The sequence below is a fragment of the Culicoides brevitarsis genome, chromosome 3, assembly GCF_036172545.1.
Source record: "Culicoides brevitarsis isolate CSIRO-B50_1 chromosome 3, AGI_CSIRO_Cbre_v1, whole genome shotgun sequence".
Classification (NCBI taxonomy): Eukaryota; Metazoa; Arthropoda; class Insecta; order Diptera; family Ceratopogonidae; genus Culicoides; species Culicoides brevitarsis.
The window spans coordinates 25,782,714-25,802,498 of NC_087087.1; the positions used below are offsets into that span (position 1 = coordinate 25,782,714).

At 26.6% G+C, this 19,785-nt stretch overlaps 3 protein-coding genes across 6 annotated transcripts; 1 reads left to right on the forward strand and 2 right to left on the reverse strand.

Moving 5' to 3' along the window:
- Positions 1–1,169: 1,169 nt before the first annotated feature.
- On the reverse strand, positions 1,170–10,009 carry LOC134835907 (vinculin). Of its 3 annotated transcripts, XM_063850914.1 has the most exons (6): positions 9,631–10,009; positions 5,122–7,446; positions 3,717–4,050; positions 3,467–3,484; positions 3,234–3,370; positions 1,170–1,312 (listed from the first exon to the last, which is right to left on the reverse strand). In XM_063850914.1, the coding sequence occupies exons 1-6, from the start codon at positions 9,685–9,687 to the stop codon at positions 1,214–1,216; spliced, it is 2,970 nt and encodes a 989-aa protein (XP_063706984.1). In that variant the 5' UTR covers positions 9,688–10,009; the 3' UTR covers positions 1,170–1,213. The 3 variants fall into 3 exon arrangements, with proteins under 3 accessions (XP_063706984.1, XP_063706985.1, XP_063706986.1); XM_063850915.1 differs by lacking the exon at positions 3,467–3,484; XM_063850916.1 differs by lacking the exons at positions 1,170–1,312; positions 3,467–3,484 and having other exon boundaries at positions 2,956–3,370.
- A 1,178-nt stretch (positions 10,010–11,187) lies between these two features.
- Positions 11,188–12,480, forward strand: LOC134834834 (vesicle transport protein SFT2A). Of its 2 annotated transcripts, none has more exons than XM_063849623.1 (5): positions 11,188–11,299; positions 11,525–11,627; positions 11,689–11,976; positions 12,037–12,127; positions 12,201–12,480. In XM_063849623.1, exons 2-5 carry the CDS (start codon positions 11,562–11,564, stop codon positions 12,239–12,241), a joined length of 486 nt encoding a protein of 161 aa, XP_063705693.1. In that variant the 5' UTR covers positions 11,188–11,299; positions 11,525–11,561; the 3' UTR covers positions 12,242–12,480. The 2 variants fall into 2 exon arrangements, with proteins under 2 accessions (XP_063705693.1, XP_063705694.1); XM_063849624.1 differs by having other exon boundaries at positions 11,689–11,987; positions 12,047–12,127; positions 12,201–12,228.
- Positions 12,481–14,496: 2,016 nt separating this feature from the next.
- LOC134835878 (ras-related protein Rac1) lies at positions 14,497–18,777 on the reverse strand. Its single transcript, XM_063850868.1, has 5 exons — positions 18,463–18,777; positions 17,716–17,787; positions 16,622–16,802; positions 16,425–16,559; positions 14,497–15,011 (listed from the first exon to the last, which is right to left on the reverse strand). Exons 1-5 carry the CDS (start codon positions 18,495–18,497, stop codon positions 14,856–14,858), a joined length of 579 nt encoding a protein of 192 aa, XP_063706938.1. The 5' UTR covers positions 18,498–18,777; the 3' UTR covers positions 14,497–14,855.
- Positions 18,778–19,785: the final 1,008 nt, after the last annotated feature.

Sequence of the window (19,785 nt, forward strand, 5' to 3'; positions counted from 1 at the left end):
AAAAAAAATAAAAATAAAACAATAGAAAATTAATAAAAAATTAAAAAATATATATATTGTGATCCTTCCTATATATAATCTTTATTATTATCATATTCTTGGAAAAAATATATCTTTACGAATTTAAATTATTTTGATTAAAAAAAAAAATAATTTTTTGGAAAATACAATTAGATTCCCTCCCAAGATAACGTAAAACAACGTAAAAAAATATATCTTTATATTAAACGTGTCTTTCTTAAAAAAAATATATAAACAAAGAAAATTATAATGCTTTTAGAAACAAATATTTTAAAAATAAATAAAAAAAATACATATTTACAAAGAAATAGAATTTCTCTCCTTCAATCATCCCTGTCGGTCGAGCTTCTTCTTAATTGTTAACAATTTATTTTTTGTTTTAGTTAACCTTGTTAAATAATTTTGTTTAAATAATGTTTAAATATCCTGCATATTGTATATAAATAATTAATAAATATATAAAAAAAATATATAATAATTAAAATTATTATTAACGCAGTTTAGAATATTCATTTTTAAAATTTTTGATACCCTGCGAATATGTAACCAAAGAAAATAATAAAAAAAAATACTAAATAAAAATAACAAATATTAATAATAAAAAATAATATGAGAAAAAAATTGGTACTAATCATTAATATATAAAAAAATATTAAATAATAACATAACTCTTAAGTTTTATACAATTTTAAGAATAACAAAATTTTACTTACCTCTATAGAGAAACATTATGAGTAATATTAAAGCAAGTTTTATGGATCGCTTTTAACAAAAAAAAATTATTTAACAATTTTTAAACGGATTGTAAATAAATAATAAACTATATGAAACTAATAAAACTACATGTAAACAGTGAATGAATACATTATATTAAAAAAAATATATATTATAAACTAGTAGTATATGGAAAAAATTATTAACATACATATTATAAATATTATATATATAAAAAAAATAATGAATAAAATAAATCTAGATATGAAATTGTGATAAACGTAAAAAAAATCTTTTATTTATTTTTTTTTTTTCTTTATTTTTAACAATAAATAATAATAAATATATATTTAACAATTGTAAGTTATATAACATTAGTATACTATTCTATATAAATAAATAAATAAATTTATAATAATTTCTTAATATTTGAGGTAAGTTTGTTAGTAATTTTTAAAAATAATATTTTTTTTTACTATTATATATATTCAACAGTTCTCCATTCATGTGTTTCATTATTATTAACATCATAGTTGTAGACATCGGTGTATACCATAGCATGATCGTATCGTGGATCCTAAATATTATATATAATTATTTTATGTTAAATTATTATTTTAATTTAAATTTTAATAAATACTTACTCAAAAAAATATGAAAAACAGGAAAAACGATTGGGATAAAAGACAAAAGACAAGGAACACTCAAAAATTGGAAGTTCGAGGAAGGAAATAATTCAAAAAAACAACATTTTCGACTTTAACAGTTATATATATTTTTCTCGTATAATTTTTTTTTTACTTCAAAAGTCCATACTCATCATTTTTTTATTAATATTATTAATTTGAACATAAAACAATTAATCATTATCTTACTTTTTTGTAATATTTTATTATTATTTTGTATTCTTAATCATTATTTTTGTATGTATTATATATATTTTTATTAGAAAAGGATGAGGTAAAGTATTAAGTTTTTGATTTTTATTATTTTTTTATTCAAAAAATGTGGTTAGAGAACACAAAATAATAGAAAATTCCGAGATATATAATGATTGTTATAAACGTATTAATTATTATTTAGTTTTAAGTAAATATTCATTGTATTTTTTTTTGTGTAAGTTAAAGTTTATCTCCTTCGTTTTACGAAAATTTAGCACATTATATAGAAATTTTTAACTTTTGGCAGAAAATTAGATTATCATGTTTGAAAATTGGTAAGACTATGATTATATAATGATTGCTTTTTTTAAATATATATTTTTTTTCTATTGATTATTATTATTTAATTTTAACCAATAGCTGCCATAAAATATTAACTGTCATTTCTGGTAAAATATATATTTTGACGATTATTATTATTATCAATAATAATATTTTTTTAAAAAAAAAGTTAAAAAATAAATATATTTTAATTAAAAAAAAAATAATGTTTGTATATATGTTGTAAAAAATGTATGAATAATAAAATAAAAGCTCTATCATCTATTAAATGTGCGTTAAAATGTAATGTTCTGTTATTTGTTTTTAATATATTTAAATTGAAATTGAATACTATTTTGTTACAGTGTGTGATGTTTATTAATTTTATTTTATAGAAAATTTAAAGGTTTTGGCTACTTTTTTATATTTTAAGGTAATAATAGGCACTTGATGTTTTTTTTTATATTTCTACGAGTTTTTATAGGCAAATACTTTATTTTTTGTTCATAAGAGTTTGAAATATTTAGGAGTTTTGTATTTTTTTTTATTTCTAATGCAACAAGTTCACAACGTTATTTTTTTCCAAAAATTTTATCACTATTAATTATATATTTTTTTTTAAATTAAAAGCGTTTAGAAAAATAATAAAGGCACTATTTATATATATTTTTTTATATTTTAAATTTAATTTTTTTTAAGAAAAAAATAAAATAGGAAGCAATAGGTAACGAATATATTCAATATTTGTAATAGGTAATAATAATAAGGATAATAGGAAGCACGAGTAATTTTTTTTTGGTATAAAGTTTTTTTTTAAGAATATTTTTTTAAAGAGTAGGATTTTTTTTTAATTATAACATCGACTGATTTTCTTTTGGCAATATTAAGTTCGAATTTTTTTTAAATATTTTTTTTTAATTATTTTTTAATTTCTATAAAAACAAATTTTTAACAAAAAAAAAATATTATTTAAATTTTGATTATTATTAATTCATTAGTTTTTAAATAAAATTGCGTTTCTAATGTTTAACAATTAATTTTTTTTCATATAAAAATTTTTAATTAATTATTTTATTAATAATTTTTCCATGCAATATTATTAATTTTCATGCAAAATTATTTTTTTCGTCAAATGTTTTCTCAAAACATTTTGTCATGTTAAGTTGAATTAAAAAAAAAATTAAAAATTGTAAAAAATGTTAGTTACATGAACGATTTTCGTAACGTTTCTTTCATTTCTTGTGTTTTTTGGACGACACAAAACACTTTTTATTGGTACCAGGGATCACGACGTACCCAGCGTAATCTGCACTGATCGGAGCGAATCTTGATGGAAGCTCCTTCGGCGGCGCGAACTGTTTCCTTGACACTCTGCATCAAATTTTGTGCGTTGCCGACGAGCATTTCGGTGGCTTCACGATCTTCCTCGGACCCTAAATTGCGAAAAAAATCATTAAAATTCGGTTTTTTCTTGTTTTTGGACAAAAAATGTTAGTAAAATTGGAAAAAAAAGTTAGAGTGAGACTTACAAGGTTCTCCTCTCCATTCTGCTTGAAGTAATTTCAGCAAAATTATTTTTTATTTTTTACACAAAAACACACAATTATGGTCGATAGTCATAGGAGGTTAGTCATGAAATAAAATATTGAATGAATTTTTAATTAATTTTCATGCCAAAAAAAAAAGGTTAGTGAAAAAAAAGGAAAAATTTCATGCTGTGAACTGAAAAATTGATTAAAACGGAAAAAATTGTTATAAAAAATTTTTTGGAAAAATTACCTTGAGCTCCCAACATCGTGGCTTTGACCGTTGACAAGATGTTGAGTTGCGTTCCGATTGTTGGGATTCTCTCGCAAACTTGCAACAAATCTGTGCGGATGCGTTTGTCCGTGCATTGACGAGCCAATTCCTTGGCGGCACGTGTAACGTCTTCCGAAGCCTCTGCGATGAGTTTGGCAGTTGCAATGAGCTCGCGTTTGCTACCCTTGGTGTCTTGCGCAACCAATTCCGAGAGACGTGCCATGAGGATTGCCATGCGTTTGGCGGCAGCGATAATTTCGTTGTCTTTCGACGACCATTGACGTACTTCTTGATGGAGACCGTGAGCGGCAACCTGTGAGATAAAAATTGAGTTAAAAATTTTTAGTCCTTTGTTCCTTTTGAAAATTAAAAATTCATAATTTTATTTTTAGAAATTTTATAAAAAAAAAATCTTTTGAACTAAATTATTTTAATTTTAAATAAATTTTAATTTTAAATTGAATTTTTAATTAATAAAAAAAAATAAATTAGAATTTAAATAAAATATTTTTATATTTTTAATGCATAATCAAATATTTAATTTTAAAATAAAAATTTTTAAGAGATTTTAAATTTTTTTAATACAAATCAAATTAAATTGTAAAGAATTTTTTTAAAAACGTTTGAAGAACATTTTAAAACTTTTTTTTTAGAAATTTCGAATAATATTTAATAAAAAATTAAACTTTTTGTCAAAAATGTCGAAAATAAATAAAAATTGCAAATATTTAAAATAATTCATTGCGAAAGAAAAATAAAAGGAGTCAGTAAATTTAATATTAATTAATTAATTAATTAGTTTTATATTAAAAAAAAAAATAATTTTTTACGATTGGCAAAATTAAGAAAAAATTAAGAAAAAAAATTTTTTTTTAAATTTTTAAAAAAATCTGAAAATTTGAATAAAAAATTAACAAAAAATAAATTTTTAAATACAGAAAAATTAAATTAAAATTAAAAAATCAATTTAAAAAAATTTTTTTTAGAAAAAAATTCAAGATAACGGTATTTTTTAATTTTCAATGGAATAAAAAAATATTATTATTATTTTTCTTTTAATATTTTTTTTGTTTGAAATTTATAAGAATTTTTAATAAAAATTTTTAATTTCAACGAAAATTTTGAAAATAATAAAAATATTTTTTTGTGCAAATTTTAAAAATTTCAATACAAAAAAATAATTCTGATATTTTTTTACTTAATTATGTAAATTAAACTAATTAATTTTAGATGAAATAAAATTTTAATTAAAAAAATAATAATTTTTTAAGACTTTTCAGGAATAAATTTAAAATTATTTGTATGTAATTTTTTAAATCTATTTAAATATATAAAAAAATACTTTTTTTAATTGAATTAAAAAAAAAAATATTAAAAAACTCACCAAAATAGGTTGATTTGCACTTGGCGCTTGTCTGAAGTAATGTTCGCCTTCGTCGTCAGTTTCCGCTGGCGGAGGACGCGTTGGCGCCTGCAACAACGACGGATGCGGCAATGGAGGACGAGGCGGTGCCTGTGCATTCGATTGTCCAATACGAAGACTCGAAAGATCTGGCGGCGATGGCACAGCTGGTGGCGGCGCAACTGCATTTCTCACTTGACGCACACTATCCAACAACCTCTTATTGGTATCGCGCCAATTGTGTGCCGCTGTCGGATCATGAATATTCGTCGCGACAACTTTTGCGTCTTGTACCATTGGCGGCACGGCATTTTGCAACCCATTGGCAGCTCCATTGACATTCCTGATGTATTCGGGATCTTCGGAATTATCCGCTTCTTGTTTCGCAACAAGCAAAACGCGATTTGCAAGACGTGCAATGCTCGAAGTGTTGTCCACCATTTTTTGCGGTTCGCCCTTACGGATCGCATCTTCACACAAAAAGGTGTGTTTCTGCATCGCCTCTTCGCTGGCCTTGATAAAATCAGCGGGATCTGTCGCTTGATCGCATAACGTGCGCATCCGAAGAATCGTGTCGGCATATTGGTCCCGCAAATTGTTCAAATGCTCCTCAGCTGCCTTACTTTCGGGGTAATTCATGCGAATGCGACCTGCGGAGATGAGTTGCGGCGTCAAACTGTCAATTTGGTTGGCGGAAGCGAGCAAAACTTCGGCGAGTCGCTTATTGCCGCCCAAACCGCTCGCAGCTACCATGCGGGAAGTCTTCGAAGCACGATCGCTAAACGCTTGCAAGTTTGCTGATTTCTGATTAAAGTTGGATTCGCGTCCTGGAGTGCCTTCGGGAACATTGACAGCTTCCATAAATTGCTTCAAGGGAGTCGAAACATCGATAAAGTCTTCGACAACGCGACTCGTGACAGCATTTCCGATCTTTTGCTTCAACTCGTGCAACTTTTCGTTCAATTTACGCGCGACTTCTTGTCCTTCGGGCGTCAAAGCTAATCCAGCGGCGCATAATTTCGCATATTGGTTCGCCAGCTGGTCAACTTCGTCGCACAACGCTAAAAGTTCTTGTTTTTCGTGTCCCGTAAGACCTTCGGCAACGCGTCGACCCTCATCAACAATCAAGCCGATGGCACGTCGACCGGTTCCCTTATCGTCAATTTCGGGATTTTGGATCCATTTGACAGCTTGGTCCAAGCGACCTTGAACCGTGTGAGCCGCTTGTTGTAAACCGGTTTTTTCGACGCCCATCACGGCATTCTGGATCGCTGTTCCCAAGTTATTGAGCTTTTCGCGGATACTACGGGCAAGACTTTCAGCTTGAGGCGACGTGCCTTTGCCTTCTTGACGCAACTCACAGAGGGCGTTGGTTTGAGCTGTAATGTCATCTGCCAGACGTCGGATGACGTTGGCGTCATGAGGTAAGCTGCGATCGGCGACTTTGTAAGCATTTTCCAAAATTTGTCGTAATGCTTTCTCGCCAACGCCTCCTCGAAGCGCATATGGGTTGTTAAGCCAGTCCAAAGCCGCATCTAATTTATTTTTAATCGCATTGCATAATTTACGCAAGACCGTGACATTATCCAATTCGCTCGTATCTTCGTCGTACGTGGTCAATTGCAGCACCCGAATAATCTCCTGGATCTCGTCACTCATGCGCGACGCCAAATAATTGCGATTTTCGGCAGCTTCGCCGGCTCCAACGCCGCCATTTTCCACAATATGGATGTAAACTTTCATGCCGCAGATCAAAATTGGCGCCAAAATTTTAATTTGCTCCAAACAACGTACCAAAATTTCGCTGTGGACCTGATGCGTGAGTTCTTTTTCGCGAGTTCCCACTTCGCGCGACACTTTACTGAGGCACGGACTCAAATCCTTCAAAAATTGCACCAAATCTTCCATGGTGTCAATGACTTCGGCAACTGCCAAGTAGTCCAAAACGCGTTTGCATTCGCGAATAATTTTTCGCACCTCGGACTCGTCGAAGCACAAAAGCAACGAAGACGTTCCCTGCAAAATGCCGCGAGAACCTTCGATCAACTTTTTACGCGCCGACGACGAATAAGGATCCGACTTCAAAAGCGCCGCTGCATCTTCCAACAACTGAGAGGCATTTTCAACGCGAGCCAAAGACGAAGGCATGTCAGCTTTCAGGATTGGGTCATCGGAGCTGTTGATCGTTTCGCGACCAACTTTCACGAGATTCGTCACTGCCAAGCTGACGGCTTGCACGGGACGCGACAAATCCGGCATGGCATTTCCATCCTCGGCTTCTTCGTGTAAGATGACCAAACGGGAAACCTACAAAAAAAGACGAGAAAAATCTCATTAAATAATTTTTTATTACATCACAGCTCGGGGAAAAAATCAACAACACAAAACAAACAAAAAAGTAAACATTAATTTTTATTTTTATCTCATTTTTACACCTCTTCATCATTTCATCAACACAGCAATGATGTAAAAATTGTTCTGATCTCGTTTGTTCATGACGACGTGACAGACCGTATTTTTGGCATTGAACTGTTTCGAATGTGTGATCTCAATACACAATATTGTAAGGTGGTAAGCGAAAAAAAAAAAAGAATGAAGAGAAACGATTTTTGTGTGATGTGAAAAAAATAAACGACACCCCCGCAACTAGCGCCATATAGATTAAGTTATGCAGTCAAAATGTTGTACAAGTTGCAGGTTTTTTCAACTAAATGAGATTTTTTTTAAATTGCTTTAAAAATTATAAATTTTTCGAAAAAAAAAATTGAATTTCGAAAATTTTTAAAATTTTTTCGAACATCTTTCGAAAATTTGAAAACTTTAACGATCGATTTTCGAAATTTTAAGTAAATTTTTTAAACTTCAAGAAAATGTTTACAAAAAAAAATTGAAAATTTTCAATGAACATAATCTTTAAACTTTAAGAAAAAAGTTTCGAAAATTAGAAATTTTTTTCGAGCATCATTTGAATTTGTCAAATTTCAGGTTCAGTTTTCGAACGAATTACATATGTATTTCGAACTTCGAAAAATATTTTTAAAAAATTGAATAATTTAAAATTTTCTTTAAATATTTTCAAAAATATTAGGTACGAGTAATTTTCGATCTTTTTTACTAAGCATTTTTGAAATTCAAACAATTTTCGAAAATCAGATTAATTAAAAGAACAATTTTTCGAAAATTTGTAAAACCTTATCGAATATTGGATAACATTTTTAAACAAATTTCGAAAATTTTAAAAAGTTCTAAGAATTCTTAAGAAATTTTTCGAAATTCGAAAGAGTGTTTCAAAATTTCATGAAATATATTTCGAAATTTTTAAAACATCTAAAAGCAATTTATAAAAATTTAATGCATTTTCAAAGAGCAATTTTCGAAACTTTAGAAAATTTTCGAAAGTTTTCGAAATTTTTAGAACAGTTTTTAGTAAAATCTAAAACTTTTGTTAAAACTTTTGACATAATTTTCGTTAAATTTAGAATTTTTTTGTAACTTTCTTGTTCAAATATTGAAGGAACATATTTTCGAAATATCGAAAATTTTCGAAATCGATTTTTTTTATTTAATTTTTTGAAGATTCCTTTGAATTGAACATCCCTGTTACGACACAAAAAAATTGAAAAGGTGATTTTATGAAAATCGGCGATTGAACATTAGCTTGATATTGTTTTTTTACTACATTACTTGAAAAGGAAATTCGACCGTGCCTGAACTACTTAACGCAAGAAATTACATATTGAGTCACTTCCTCATCGGCATTCATCAATAAATTAGTAGAGACTATCCTTAATGACTCTTCTTTTCTGATAAGATTAAATTCCCATAAGACACCGTTCGACCTGTCGTTCGTTTATTTATTTATATTTTGTCTACAAAGTCATTGAAGCAAAACAAAAAACATTTTCGGGTCTTCTTGTGCACTTTTTTAACGACTTCTTCAACGAACATCAACAACATCTGTGCGCGAAAGTGCTTGGCATAGCGAATTTCTAGTAGTAGTCTCGTTGTTTAAATATAACTTTGCGTTTTTTTTTTGTGTGTGAGCTTCAAACATAAATAATAATATGACCACATCACTTCACTTCGCGTTAACGACACATGACTCATAAGAGCAGCAGCGCGCGCTCTGCGAGAATTTTTTTTTTTTTTTTTTTTTGAAGAAAATCTGTTTTTGTGTCGTCGAATGGGCGAAACTGCCTCGCGAATGATGGAATAATTAATTAAAATGTTAAAAAACGATAAAAATCCAATTGATGTGAATCAAGTCGATGTCCCGCTTAATTACTCGCGATGTTCATCTCTCGTCGCGTTTTCACTTCCGCATTGAATTTTCAGTTCATTTGAATTTTTTTATGACATTTTCGCACCTGTGTCTATTTTAGGGACACACATCTTTGTTTTTTTCCGTAATTTGTCTTTTTATGGTCATTTCACGTACGTTCTAACACGCTACGGGTGCTGTATGGATTAATTAATCGTCAAATGTATTACCTGCTGAGCCACGGGCTCGAGAATGGACTCGATGGTTTTTGTGTGGAACACGGGCATTTTTCACGGCACTTTGCGACTTGTCGTCGTCGTTTCTCTCGTCCAAAAAGCAGAAGAAGAAGATGAAAGAATTTACTCCGAATTAGGCAATTTTTACACTCGTACACGGTATGCGTTGCTATATGGGGAGATGAGAGATATTTCTTAACTACAACAACAACAACACTTTGATTTTTTTCATAAACGCGACTTTTTGTCAATTGCACTTTTGATGTGATTTTTTGCGTGACGAATTTTGGTGCGCGAACGTGTTTTTGCAGAAAGAAATCAATTAAAAACGAGTTAAAATCAAATAAATTAATAAAAGTGTCCAACAGCGAATTTTGCCTTGTAGCAAATAAACTCGAGTGGAATTTTCGACGAATACAAAGAAGACTGTACTTCGTGCTGAGACGAATGAAAATGAGATGTTGTAAAATTTTTGTGTTTCGCAGCATAAAAAAATATATTCGAGACCCATGCGAGAAAAATTTGTAAGTTTTAAAAAGAGATGCATTTATTTTTTTATTAAATTTTAATTTAAATTTAATTTATTTCAGGCTAATCATAAATACAGTAAAAAGTTTTTAAGAACTTTGATAAATTTTTACTTCACTGTTCTTACACGCAACATGATCGAACTAAAAAAATAGGCAAAAAACAATTAATTCCATTAAAGTACTTCATTTTATGTATCAACGAAAATTTTGCTCACTATCAGAAGCAAGGAAACTTATTAAGGCAAATAAGAAGCAGATCAACCCTTAAGAAGAACCAACGACAGCTTGAGAGCAGAAAATACCTACTAACGTTATAACGCGTTATGTGCGAATTGAAAGAAAAATATTTGTCGACAGAAAGCTATTCAAATAAGTACGCAATTAGGTACGAATAGAAAAGAAAACTTATCTTGTTCACTATTTAGCTTATATGTTAACGAAATCGTGAAATATGTGACTAAATGCAAGATAATTTTTTTTGCGGACGATACGCTTCTATGGACAGATGGTGATTCCTACGACAATGCAATCAATGACCTCAAAACTGATTTTATGAATGTGAAGAATCCCCTGGATATGTTAAAGTTAAAATTGAATGTCAGTAGAACAAAATTTTGGAAGAATTGTTTTTGGAGTTAAATATAACGATACAACAGAATTGATGTGAACAATAAAGCAATAGAACGTGTAAAGACCATCAAATACTTGGGAATTGATATTGACTAAAAATTGAATATGAAAGAAAATCTCAAAACTAAGATAAAAAAGACAGTTTTTTAAAAGTTAAAAAAATTAATTAAGAAAGTTAAATTTAATTTTAAAATTTCAAAAAAATTTCTGAAAAGTTTTTTAACTTAACATAGGAAAAGCTTTGAATAATAATGGAAAAAAACAAATAAATTCTTTGATTTTTTTAATTTTTTAAAATTTTACGATATCTCGCATACGTCTTACATATTTTTCATCTTGCGAAACGCTAAATTTTCACAGTACAGAACTGTCATTCTGCCTCAATTTCAGCCGACTCAACTCAAACGTAAACAAAAGAGGAACAAAAGCACAAAAAATTCATCAATTTTTATCATTTTCCCGTATTTTTGTAGCATTTTTTGCATTTTTGTTGTTATTTTTGGGTAAGCAAGTGCTTTGTGATTCATAATTTGATAAAATTTCACAAAAAAATCAGCCTTTTTTGAGTGTTTAAAGATATTCAACAAGTGGATGTTTGACTTCATTACCGCTAATTTATTAAAAAATCAACAAAATTTCTTTTAAAAACTCCTCTTAACTTCGAAAATTCAAATTTTTTAATATTGAATTTCTAAATTTACGCCTCTCTATTTTCTATTCGGTCTTAGATCATCATCCCGTAACTCACACACATCAACAAGCAGTATGGACAAACTCAAGCAAGTGCTCAGTGGACGAGAAAATGAAGAAGAAACGGGAATTATGGGAACCGTAAGTGCTTTTCTCATCATTTATTTTGCAAAAATTAATTTTCCTTTAAAATTTCTTGTAGTTAAACGAAGCCAGTACCCTGAGTTGGGAAACTCGTATCAAAGGTTTTGCTATTTGCTTCGTTGTTGGCATTCTCTTTACACTTCTGGCATCATTTGCATTATTTCTCAATCGCGGATTGACAGTTTTTGCGGCCTTTTACACCATCGGCAATATTTTGTCGCTTCTCAGTACGTGTTTCCTCATGGGACCCGTGAAACAAATCAAAAAGATGTTTTCATCGACACGCTGGATCGCAACATGTATCATGTTGGCATCATTGGTGCTTACCTTGGTAGCTGCTTTAGTGGTTAGTAATTCGTTAAATTGTTTAAATTTACAAAAAATTAAAAAAAAAATATTTTTTTAGCTCAAAAAAGCACTTTTGGCGTTGCTTTTTATCATAATTCAAGGATTAGCAATGACTTGGTATTCACTTTCTTATATCCCATATGCTAGAGGTATTATTTTAATTTAATTTTTTGTTATTATTTTTTATGATTTTTTATTTATTTTATTATTTTTTTTAATTAGACGCCGTCAAGAAAACATTCAATGCATGCATAGATGTTTAAGTTTTGTTGATATTTTTAAAGAATAAAGAAAAAGTGATTGTGAAAAAAAGGAAGAGACAACACAAAATAATAATTTTTGTGATAATTTTAAGTCTAAATAATGCACAACTCTATACAATTTACCTATAACTTGTTTCCATTTATATACAATTGTATTATTTTTGATAATAATATTTCAGTTACTCAAGAAACAATCATTTACATTTATAAAATTTAAAAAAAAATAGACAATAAGACTAAATATATGAATAAATAAAAAAAATATTATTAAAAAATAGTTTTAGTTACTTTACCTCTATAAGATTTTGTCACATCGATGAATTTTGGTAGGCTTTTCATCATATTAAAATTTAAAAAATCTAACTTTTTGATGGAAAAGTTCATAATTTTCTCTTAAATTTGCATTTTTGGTCATGAAATTGTCAATTGATATTTATTTAACGTTTTTGTTTATTAAATTTATTTTTTTTTAAATTTAAATTTAAAAATAAATTTAGGATTTTTATTAATTTAAGATTTAAAAACCTGAATTTATTTTTTGATAATCTTAAATAAAAAATTTAAAAATAAATTTAGGATTTTTGTTATTTTTAAATTTAAATAAACTGAATTTATTTTAAAAAATAATAATCTTTTTATAAAATGTTAATTTTCTTATAAGAAAAACAATTCACATTCATTATTTAATTAAATTATTATTATTTTTTTTTTTTTTTAAAAAAAAAAATATGAACTTTTTTAAATTAAAAATAAAATAAAAGTGTAATGTTTTGGGTTAAATTTTTAAAAACATTAAATAAATTTTTAAAAAAAGTTTAGAAAAAAGAGCTTGAAAAAATAACATATATGCTGCATAAAAGAAAACTAATTTTAATACAAATTAAAAATTAAAAAGAGTTTTTTAATTTTTTTTTAGTTTAAAATTATTAAAAATTTATTGGTATTCACTTTCAGTTTTTTTAATAATTAATTATTTTTTTTTAATTAATTAAAAAATTAAATTAAATAAAAAAAAATATGTATATGATAAAAACACATTTTTTAATTTTTATATCCCAACTAACAGCATTTTTATTTATCGTTAATATTAATATGAATTAATTTTAGTATTAAATTAATTATTTTTTACTAAATAATTTTTTTTATTAATTATTAATTTTATTATTATATTAATTAATAAGCATCGTACCTTATCTCTTGTTTTATTTTTTAAATTTTGATCAAACTAATTTTGGTACTTTTTTTGAATTATTATTACACAGCGGTAAGTATAAATGATAAGAATTATAAGAAATATGATAGATATAGATTAAACATTGTTTACTTTTTATAACTAGTGAATATAAAAGAGTTTGTATATCATAGTGATCGATACTGAATTTTTTATATTTACAATTTTTTTTATTAATTTTGTTATTTTTTTAAAAAAGAAAATAATTTTATGAGTAAATAAATTGTTAATTCAGAAATTTTATAAAAATATATAGATTTTTAGTTAAAAGTTAATAAAAATTGAAAAATAATATTAATTAATTACGTTTTTATTTATTTATTAGTCTTCGTATTTTTTAACACAAAATTTATTTTTTTTAATAAAGCAAGATTTTTATTAATAAAAAATTAATTTTTCTTTTATATATGTTTGTATATAATTAATATAGTTGTATATATTTTTTTAAATTGTGCCATAGATTTATCATTTATTTCTTATCAAAGGTCTCCACTTAAACACTTTCAGCTTCAACATTTATCGAGGGACCAAATCGGACGTTCAGATGTACAAATACTATTTTTTTTTATTATTATTAATTATATTTTACTGCATAATGTAGTTTTGTTGGTTGGTTTTTTTTTGTTACAGTATAAAAATTTATTTTGATATTTTTTTTTCTGTCTATCATTTCCTGTGTTGCGTTAAAAAATAAAAATAAAATAATTTTTTTCAGAAAGAAGAAATATATTTTTTTATTTAAAATAAAATATGATGATAACAACTTTTTTTTTAGATATTATTATTAAATTTATAATAATTGTAGTTAAAAAGCGCTAATATTAGATTAAAGATTTAAATGTTAATAAAAAGGCAACAAAAAATTAATGCTTGGCTGGTTGGTTTTTAAACAATTACTTTTTAAATTTAATTTTAAAGAAGAATGTTTTTATTAAAATTAATCAAAAATAAATTTGTAACTACATCATCATTATTTTTTTTTATTTGTATAACATTTCAATCATAATAATTATTATTAATACACTGTTTGATTAGTTTTTTACTTTTTTTGTTGAATTAAGGACATGAGACGTTAAATATATATGTTTATAAAGCAAAAATATAAAGTTTTAATTTTGGCAAATAATTTTTCGCAAGTTTTTGTTCGTGTAATTTCTTTTAGATGTTTTTTGGTTTGTATATAATATACATTTATACATATATTGATACACATTTTTTACTTCAATGCACATTTTTCATACTTTTTAATATTAATTTTAGTTTTTTTTTTTGTAAATCTTTAAATGATGGTCGTTGATTTTTAATTTTTTTTTTCTTGTTATTACACATATTATTTAATAATATTAATTATTATTATTATTAGTTCAGTTTTGAAGGCAAAATTTATAAAATGACACATTTTCGTTTGGGCTTGGGTGGTGCAACGGGACAGAGTACTGCTCGTATCGCTTCGTCAAAGACTGTTTTCAAGCCTTTTTGTGTGAGTGCAGAACATTCAAGATATTTTACGCCACCAATTTCCTTATTCATTGCTAAACCCTGTGAAAGAAAAATATAAAAAAAATATTAAAAAGTTGTTTTTACGTGAAAATTTTAACAAAAATGCGACGAAAAGACAATTTTTTAAGCTGTATGTTAATTTTTTTTATACAACCTATTGTTAATTGATTGAATGTTTGATTTTCTGGGCACGAGTTATAATATTTCACATTTGCGAGTTTTGCGAGGCTTTAAATTTTGTGGCAACAAAACAGCACGAATTGCTTCATCAAAGACCGCTTTGAGACCTTTTGAGGTCAAGGCAGAACATTCTAAGTATTTGATGCCGTTGATTTCCTTGCACATTGCCAGAGCCTGTGTTGTTAATTGTTAAAGTGAACTTTTGTTTGTAAAATTGATAAAATTGACTTTGAACGAAAATTTGAGACATTTAAAAGCAAGTGTGGGTGATTTGATGAGCCCATATCCTTTTGGATTTGACATTCACTGACGATTTTTGATTTTTTAAAATATTTTTTAATTTAAAAAATTTTGCATTCTTATAAATTTTGATTATCTCATTAAAATAATCATCAAATAAACAATTTAAAATTAAATTAAAAAATATTTAATTAATAAGATATTGAAAATAATTTAATTTAAAATATTAAAATTTATATTTTAATGTTTTATTTAATTATAATTCAATAAAATTATTTTTTTATAATTTTAATTTATTTTTTTAAATTTTTTAATCAATATAATTAATATGATTTTCATTATCTTAATATAATTAAAATTAAAATAATTTTAATATAATTAACTTGAAAAATTAAATTTTTTATAATTTTAAATATTTCAGTAAATAAAATTTTGTTCCCAAAAATAAGGAAATGTTTTACAAATTTGCAAATAAGCATCGATTCTTATAAGATAATATTTTTAACACATTATTTTCAACATAAAAACATACAAAAAATATTAATTTGAATTAAAATCCATGAAAAATAATTGAATACTACCTATTTTAATTATAGAAAAAAAAAAATAATAAAAATTAAGCTTCCAAATATGACAAAAAATATTTTTTAGTTTAAAATTTTACTTAAAATGTGTCAAAAATCGAAAAGTAAAATTTTATTTTTTAAAAATTTTGTTCAGAAAAAATCAGCGAATTAAAATTTAACTTAAAATCCTTCAAAAAAAGAGAAAAACCTTCAAATTTTTAATATTTCTTCAATTTCGTTACATAAAAAAAAATATTTTCCAAGGATTTCTCGCATTATTGAACACGATACAGTAAAAATATTTTCTCAGCGGAAAGCAAATTGATAATAATTGCGACGATGACTTATTCAAGGCAATAACAATATTCCTCTAATCAACCGCGAATTCATACATATTTTCCTTTATCACTCTATTCGCGCCGGTTTTGTACATGATAACACAAAAAAAGCAAAAAAAAAATCATACCTGAGGATATGTAATTGGCGATAATTTTTTATCACGCAATTTTTCAATGGTTGATTTATCGTCGCGTAAATCTAATTTTGTGCCAACGAGAATAATTGGAGTTGCGGGACAATGATGTCTGACTTCAGGATACCACTGAAAATATTAAATTAATTGTTATTTTTTTTTTATTTGACGTCACGTGATTATTTTTTTACCTTGGCTCTGACGTTCTCAAAGGAAGCCGGATTGACGAGAGAGAAACAAATGAGAAAAACATCCGTTTGTGGGTACGACAATGGACGGAGACGATCGTAATCTTCCTGCCCAGCTGTATCCCATAAACCTAAGTTGATTGGTTTGCCATCGACCATCACGTTGGCAGAGTAATTGTCGAATCTGAAAAAATAAGAAAAAAAAATTATAATTAATTTTTGAAAAGTAAATATTTAATTTTAAATAAATTAATATTATTTTAATAAGAAAAATTAAATTTAATTTTAATTTAATTTTTTAAGAATATTTTAAATTTATTTGAATATTTAAGTTATTTAAATATTTAATTTAATTAAATATTCTTTTTGAAAAAATTCAAATTAAAAAGTTTCGTTCATTAAAATTTAATAAAAAAATAATAAACAAATAAAAATAAATAAAATAATTAATAATAAAATTAAAATAAATAATTAAAAAAATAAATTTATTTGAAATTTTCTTTAAAATTCAAGGAAAAGTTAATTATTGCTTTGAATTAATTTAAATTGCCACAATAAATTTTAAATAAATAAAAATTTATTATTAATGCTAACTGATTTAAATAAATTAAAGTTAGTAAAAAAATAATTAAAATATATTATTAAATTTAATGTAATCAATAAAATTTTATTATTATTAAAAATATTTAAATTAATTTAATTTTATAAGCTAAGTTAACAATTTTAATTTATTAAAACATTTATTTAAAATTCACATATTAAAAAAAAAATTAAATTAAATTAATCCATAATTTTGCAAATAAATAAATAAATTTTTAAATATCATTTTTTTTAATAAAATTTTGTAATATTATATAAATAAAAATTTAAAATAAATTAAATAAATTATTTATTTTAATAATAATATTTTTTTTATTAAAAATTTATCACGAAAATTTAAATTTAAATTAAATTTAATTTTTAATAAATTTATTTTATTAATTTTAATTATTTTTTTTTATTTTTATACAATTTGAATTTCATGACTTTTAATTAAATTAATTATTTTTTGCAAATATTTAAATATTTTAAAACAAATAAAAATAATTAACACTTACACTGTGGGAATATACTCTCCGGGGAAGGCATTTGTAGTGTAACTGATAAGCAAGCATGTCTTACCAACGGCACTGTAAAAAGATAAAATTTGTTAGCGTGTCAACTTCTAATTATCTCCAAATGATAAGTTTACGAAAGAAAAAAAAACAAATTCACGAAAAAGAAAAAAAAAACAAAAAGTCAAAAAGTTGTGGGTGGTTGCTCTCTCGCATTTTCGTTCGTCGTACGGTGTAATTATTACGCAAATCAAGGTCAGATTTTATAATAAGTTTCGTGCTCTTGTCATTTTGTGTGGTGTGTGCTGTAACAGACACACATCACATCAAAAATAGATCTTTTTTTCACATATGTTGCATTCGCGTCGCGATAAACTTTTGTCGGAACGGACAAACTCGCATCCATAAATCAACCACACACCGAGATTTTCGGTATGCGCCGCCCGCGTCTGTGTCTTCTTATTGGAATCTCGTATACATGATGGCAATTGAACGAAAGGGCTATTTAAATCGCATTTAAACGACCAGTCGTAATTGAAACGATTTACATGGCAATAATGAGATATGGTGCATTGTTCGTTCATAAGGCCAACATCATCATCTCTCGTCGTCGTCGTCGTCGTTTGTGAGTCAATCAAGGAAATTCTAGCGTACGTTGCATTGTACGATACACACACGCACCGATATCAACACTTTTTTTTTCTTTGTTTTTTTTCCTGCGGTTCCGAGTCCCGAAAGCCCATTACTTACCCATCGCCAACTACCACACACTTGATCGCCTGCATTTTTGCGCGGACTCGTCGTTGAACGTCGAGAAAAAAAGGTGAAAAACTAACAAAAAAAAATTTGAGCGACGACTAAATAAATGGGTGTGCTTCACGACGGAATTTCAAGCCGTTTTTTTCGCAAATGTTTCGTTTTCTTCCGACTGTACGAGCGTCTCGCCGTTTTCCGTGTCTCTCGCTGGATGCGTTTTGCCAAAATTATTTCCAAAAATAATAATATTGCGGTAGTTGAGAGATGAAAAATTATCGTCCAACAAAAAAATTCGCTTTTGTACGAGAAAATCACTACAAATACTGAGGTTTGTGTTCCGCCGAATATCGCTACTGTCATTTTTCATATAAAAACCACTATTTGTGTCTTTTTCGCTGTAACAGAGTATGAGACGAATTAAAATGATAAATTGTAGATGGCGCTTTTTTTGGAAAAAATCGGTGCCGGAAATGAAAAAATCGGTGCACTTCCGGTCGAGAGTAGCGCCTTCTTTTGAGACGAATTCAATACAAATTCAACAGCTTTGTTCCGGCGTCGGCAAAAAAAAGGGCATTTTTTGACCCCCCCCCCCCCCCCCCCTATAATCGTAAACCGTCGAAATCCAACAACCCCCCGTAATTTACGACGTGTTTTTTAACATGACCCCCCCCTCAATGAAAAGTAAATTTTTAGTATCAGATCAAATTTCAATGAAAGCTCGTGAAAAATTTGAAAAAAAAACTCAAATTAATGAAAATTTAAAAAAAAAGATTAAAAAGTCTGAAATACTCTCGGAAATACTTCAAAAATTATTTTTAAATAATTCAAAACTCATTAATGGATGACGCCTAGATCAACTTTGGATCAGCTGATCAAATAAAAATTTCAAAAAATGCAGATCAACTCAAAATATTTAAAAATTATTATTTTTTTAGTTAAAATAAGTCCCTTTGTGACAAGAATTTGAAAATATTTTAAAGAAAATTATTTAAAATTATTTTTAAAAAAATAATTAATAAATTGCTGATCATGTTAATATTTCGAAAAAAATAATTTCAGAGCCCATTTTAAGTTAATTTTTTTTAGAATTTTAATTTTTAGTAATTTTTTAAAATAAATTTTTTAATGCACGATCTGCATTAATAATGCAGAAATTATTTAAAATTTGAAATCATGAAAAAAACCCTGAAAAAAAATATCAACTGAAACTTAACCAAAAATTTAAGCTGATCAAGCAAAAATTCTTAATTTAAAAAATTGAATTTTAAACTGTTTGAATTTTTGTAGTTTTTGACAAACATAAGTTGCTTAAAAAAA

Bases quoted from the DNA above. Each gene is read 5' to 3' on its own strand.
- LOC134835907 (XM_063850914.1), bottom strand. From the start codon at position 9,687: ATGCCCGTGTTCCACACAAAAACCATCGAGTCCATTCTCGAGCCCGTG. The intron at 4,051-5,121 runs GTGAGTTTTTTA...TTTATCTCACAG, and splicing joins GTGCAAATCAACCTATTTTG to GTTGCCGCTCACGGTCTCCA. The intron at 1,313-3,233 runs GTACGTCGTGAT...TATAATATTTAG, and splicing joins ATCAGTGCAGATTACGCTGG to GATCCACGATACGATCATGC.
- LOC134834834 (XM_063849623.1), top strand. From the start codon at position 11,562: ATGGACAAACTCAAGCAAGTGCTCAGTGGACGAGAAAATGAAGAAGAA. The intron at 11,977-12,036 runs GTTAGTAATTCG...ATATTTTTTTAG, and splicing joins CCTTGGTAGCTGCTTTAGTG to CTCAAAAAAGCACTTTTGGC. The intron at 12,128-12,200 runs GTATTATTTTAA...TTTTTTAATTAG, and splicing joins TTATATCCCATATGCTAGAG to ACGCCGTCAAGAAAACATTC.
- LOC134835878 (XM_063850868.1), bottom strand. From the start codon at position 18,497: ATGCAGGCGATCAAGTGTGTGGTAGTTGGCGATGG. The intron at 17,788-18,462 runs GTAAGTAATGGG...ATCTTTTTACAG, and splicing joins TGTGTGGTAGTTGGCGATGG to TGCCGTTGGTAAGACATGCT. The intron at 15,012-16,424 runs GTATGATTTTTT...TTTCTTTCACAG, and splicing joins CGCCAATTACATATCCTCAG to GGTTTAGCAATGAATAAGGA.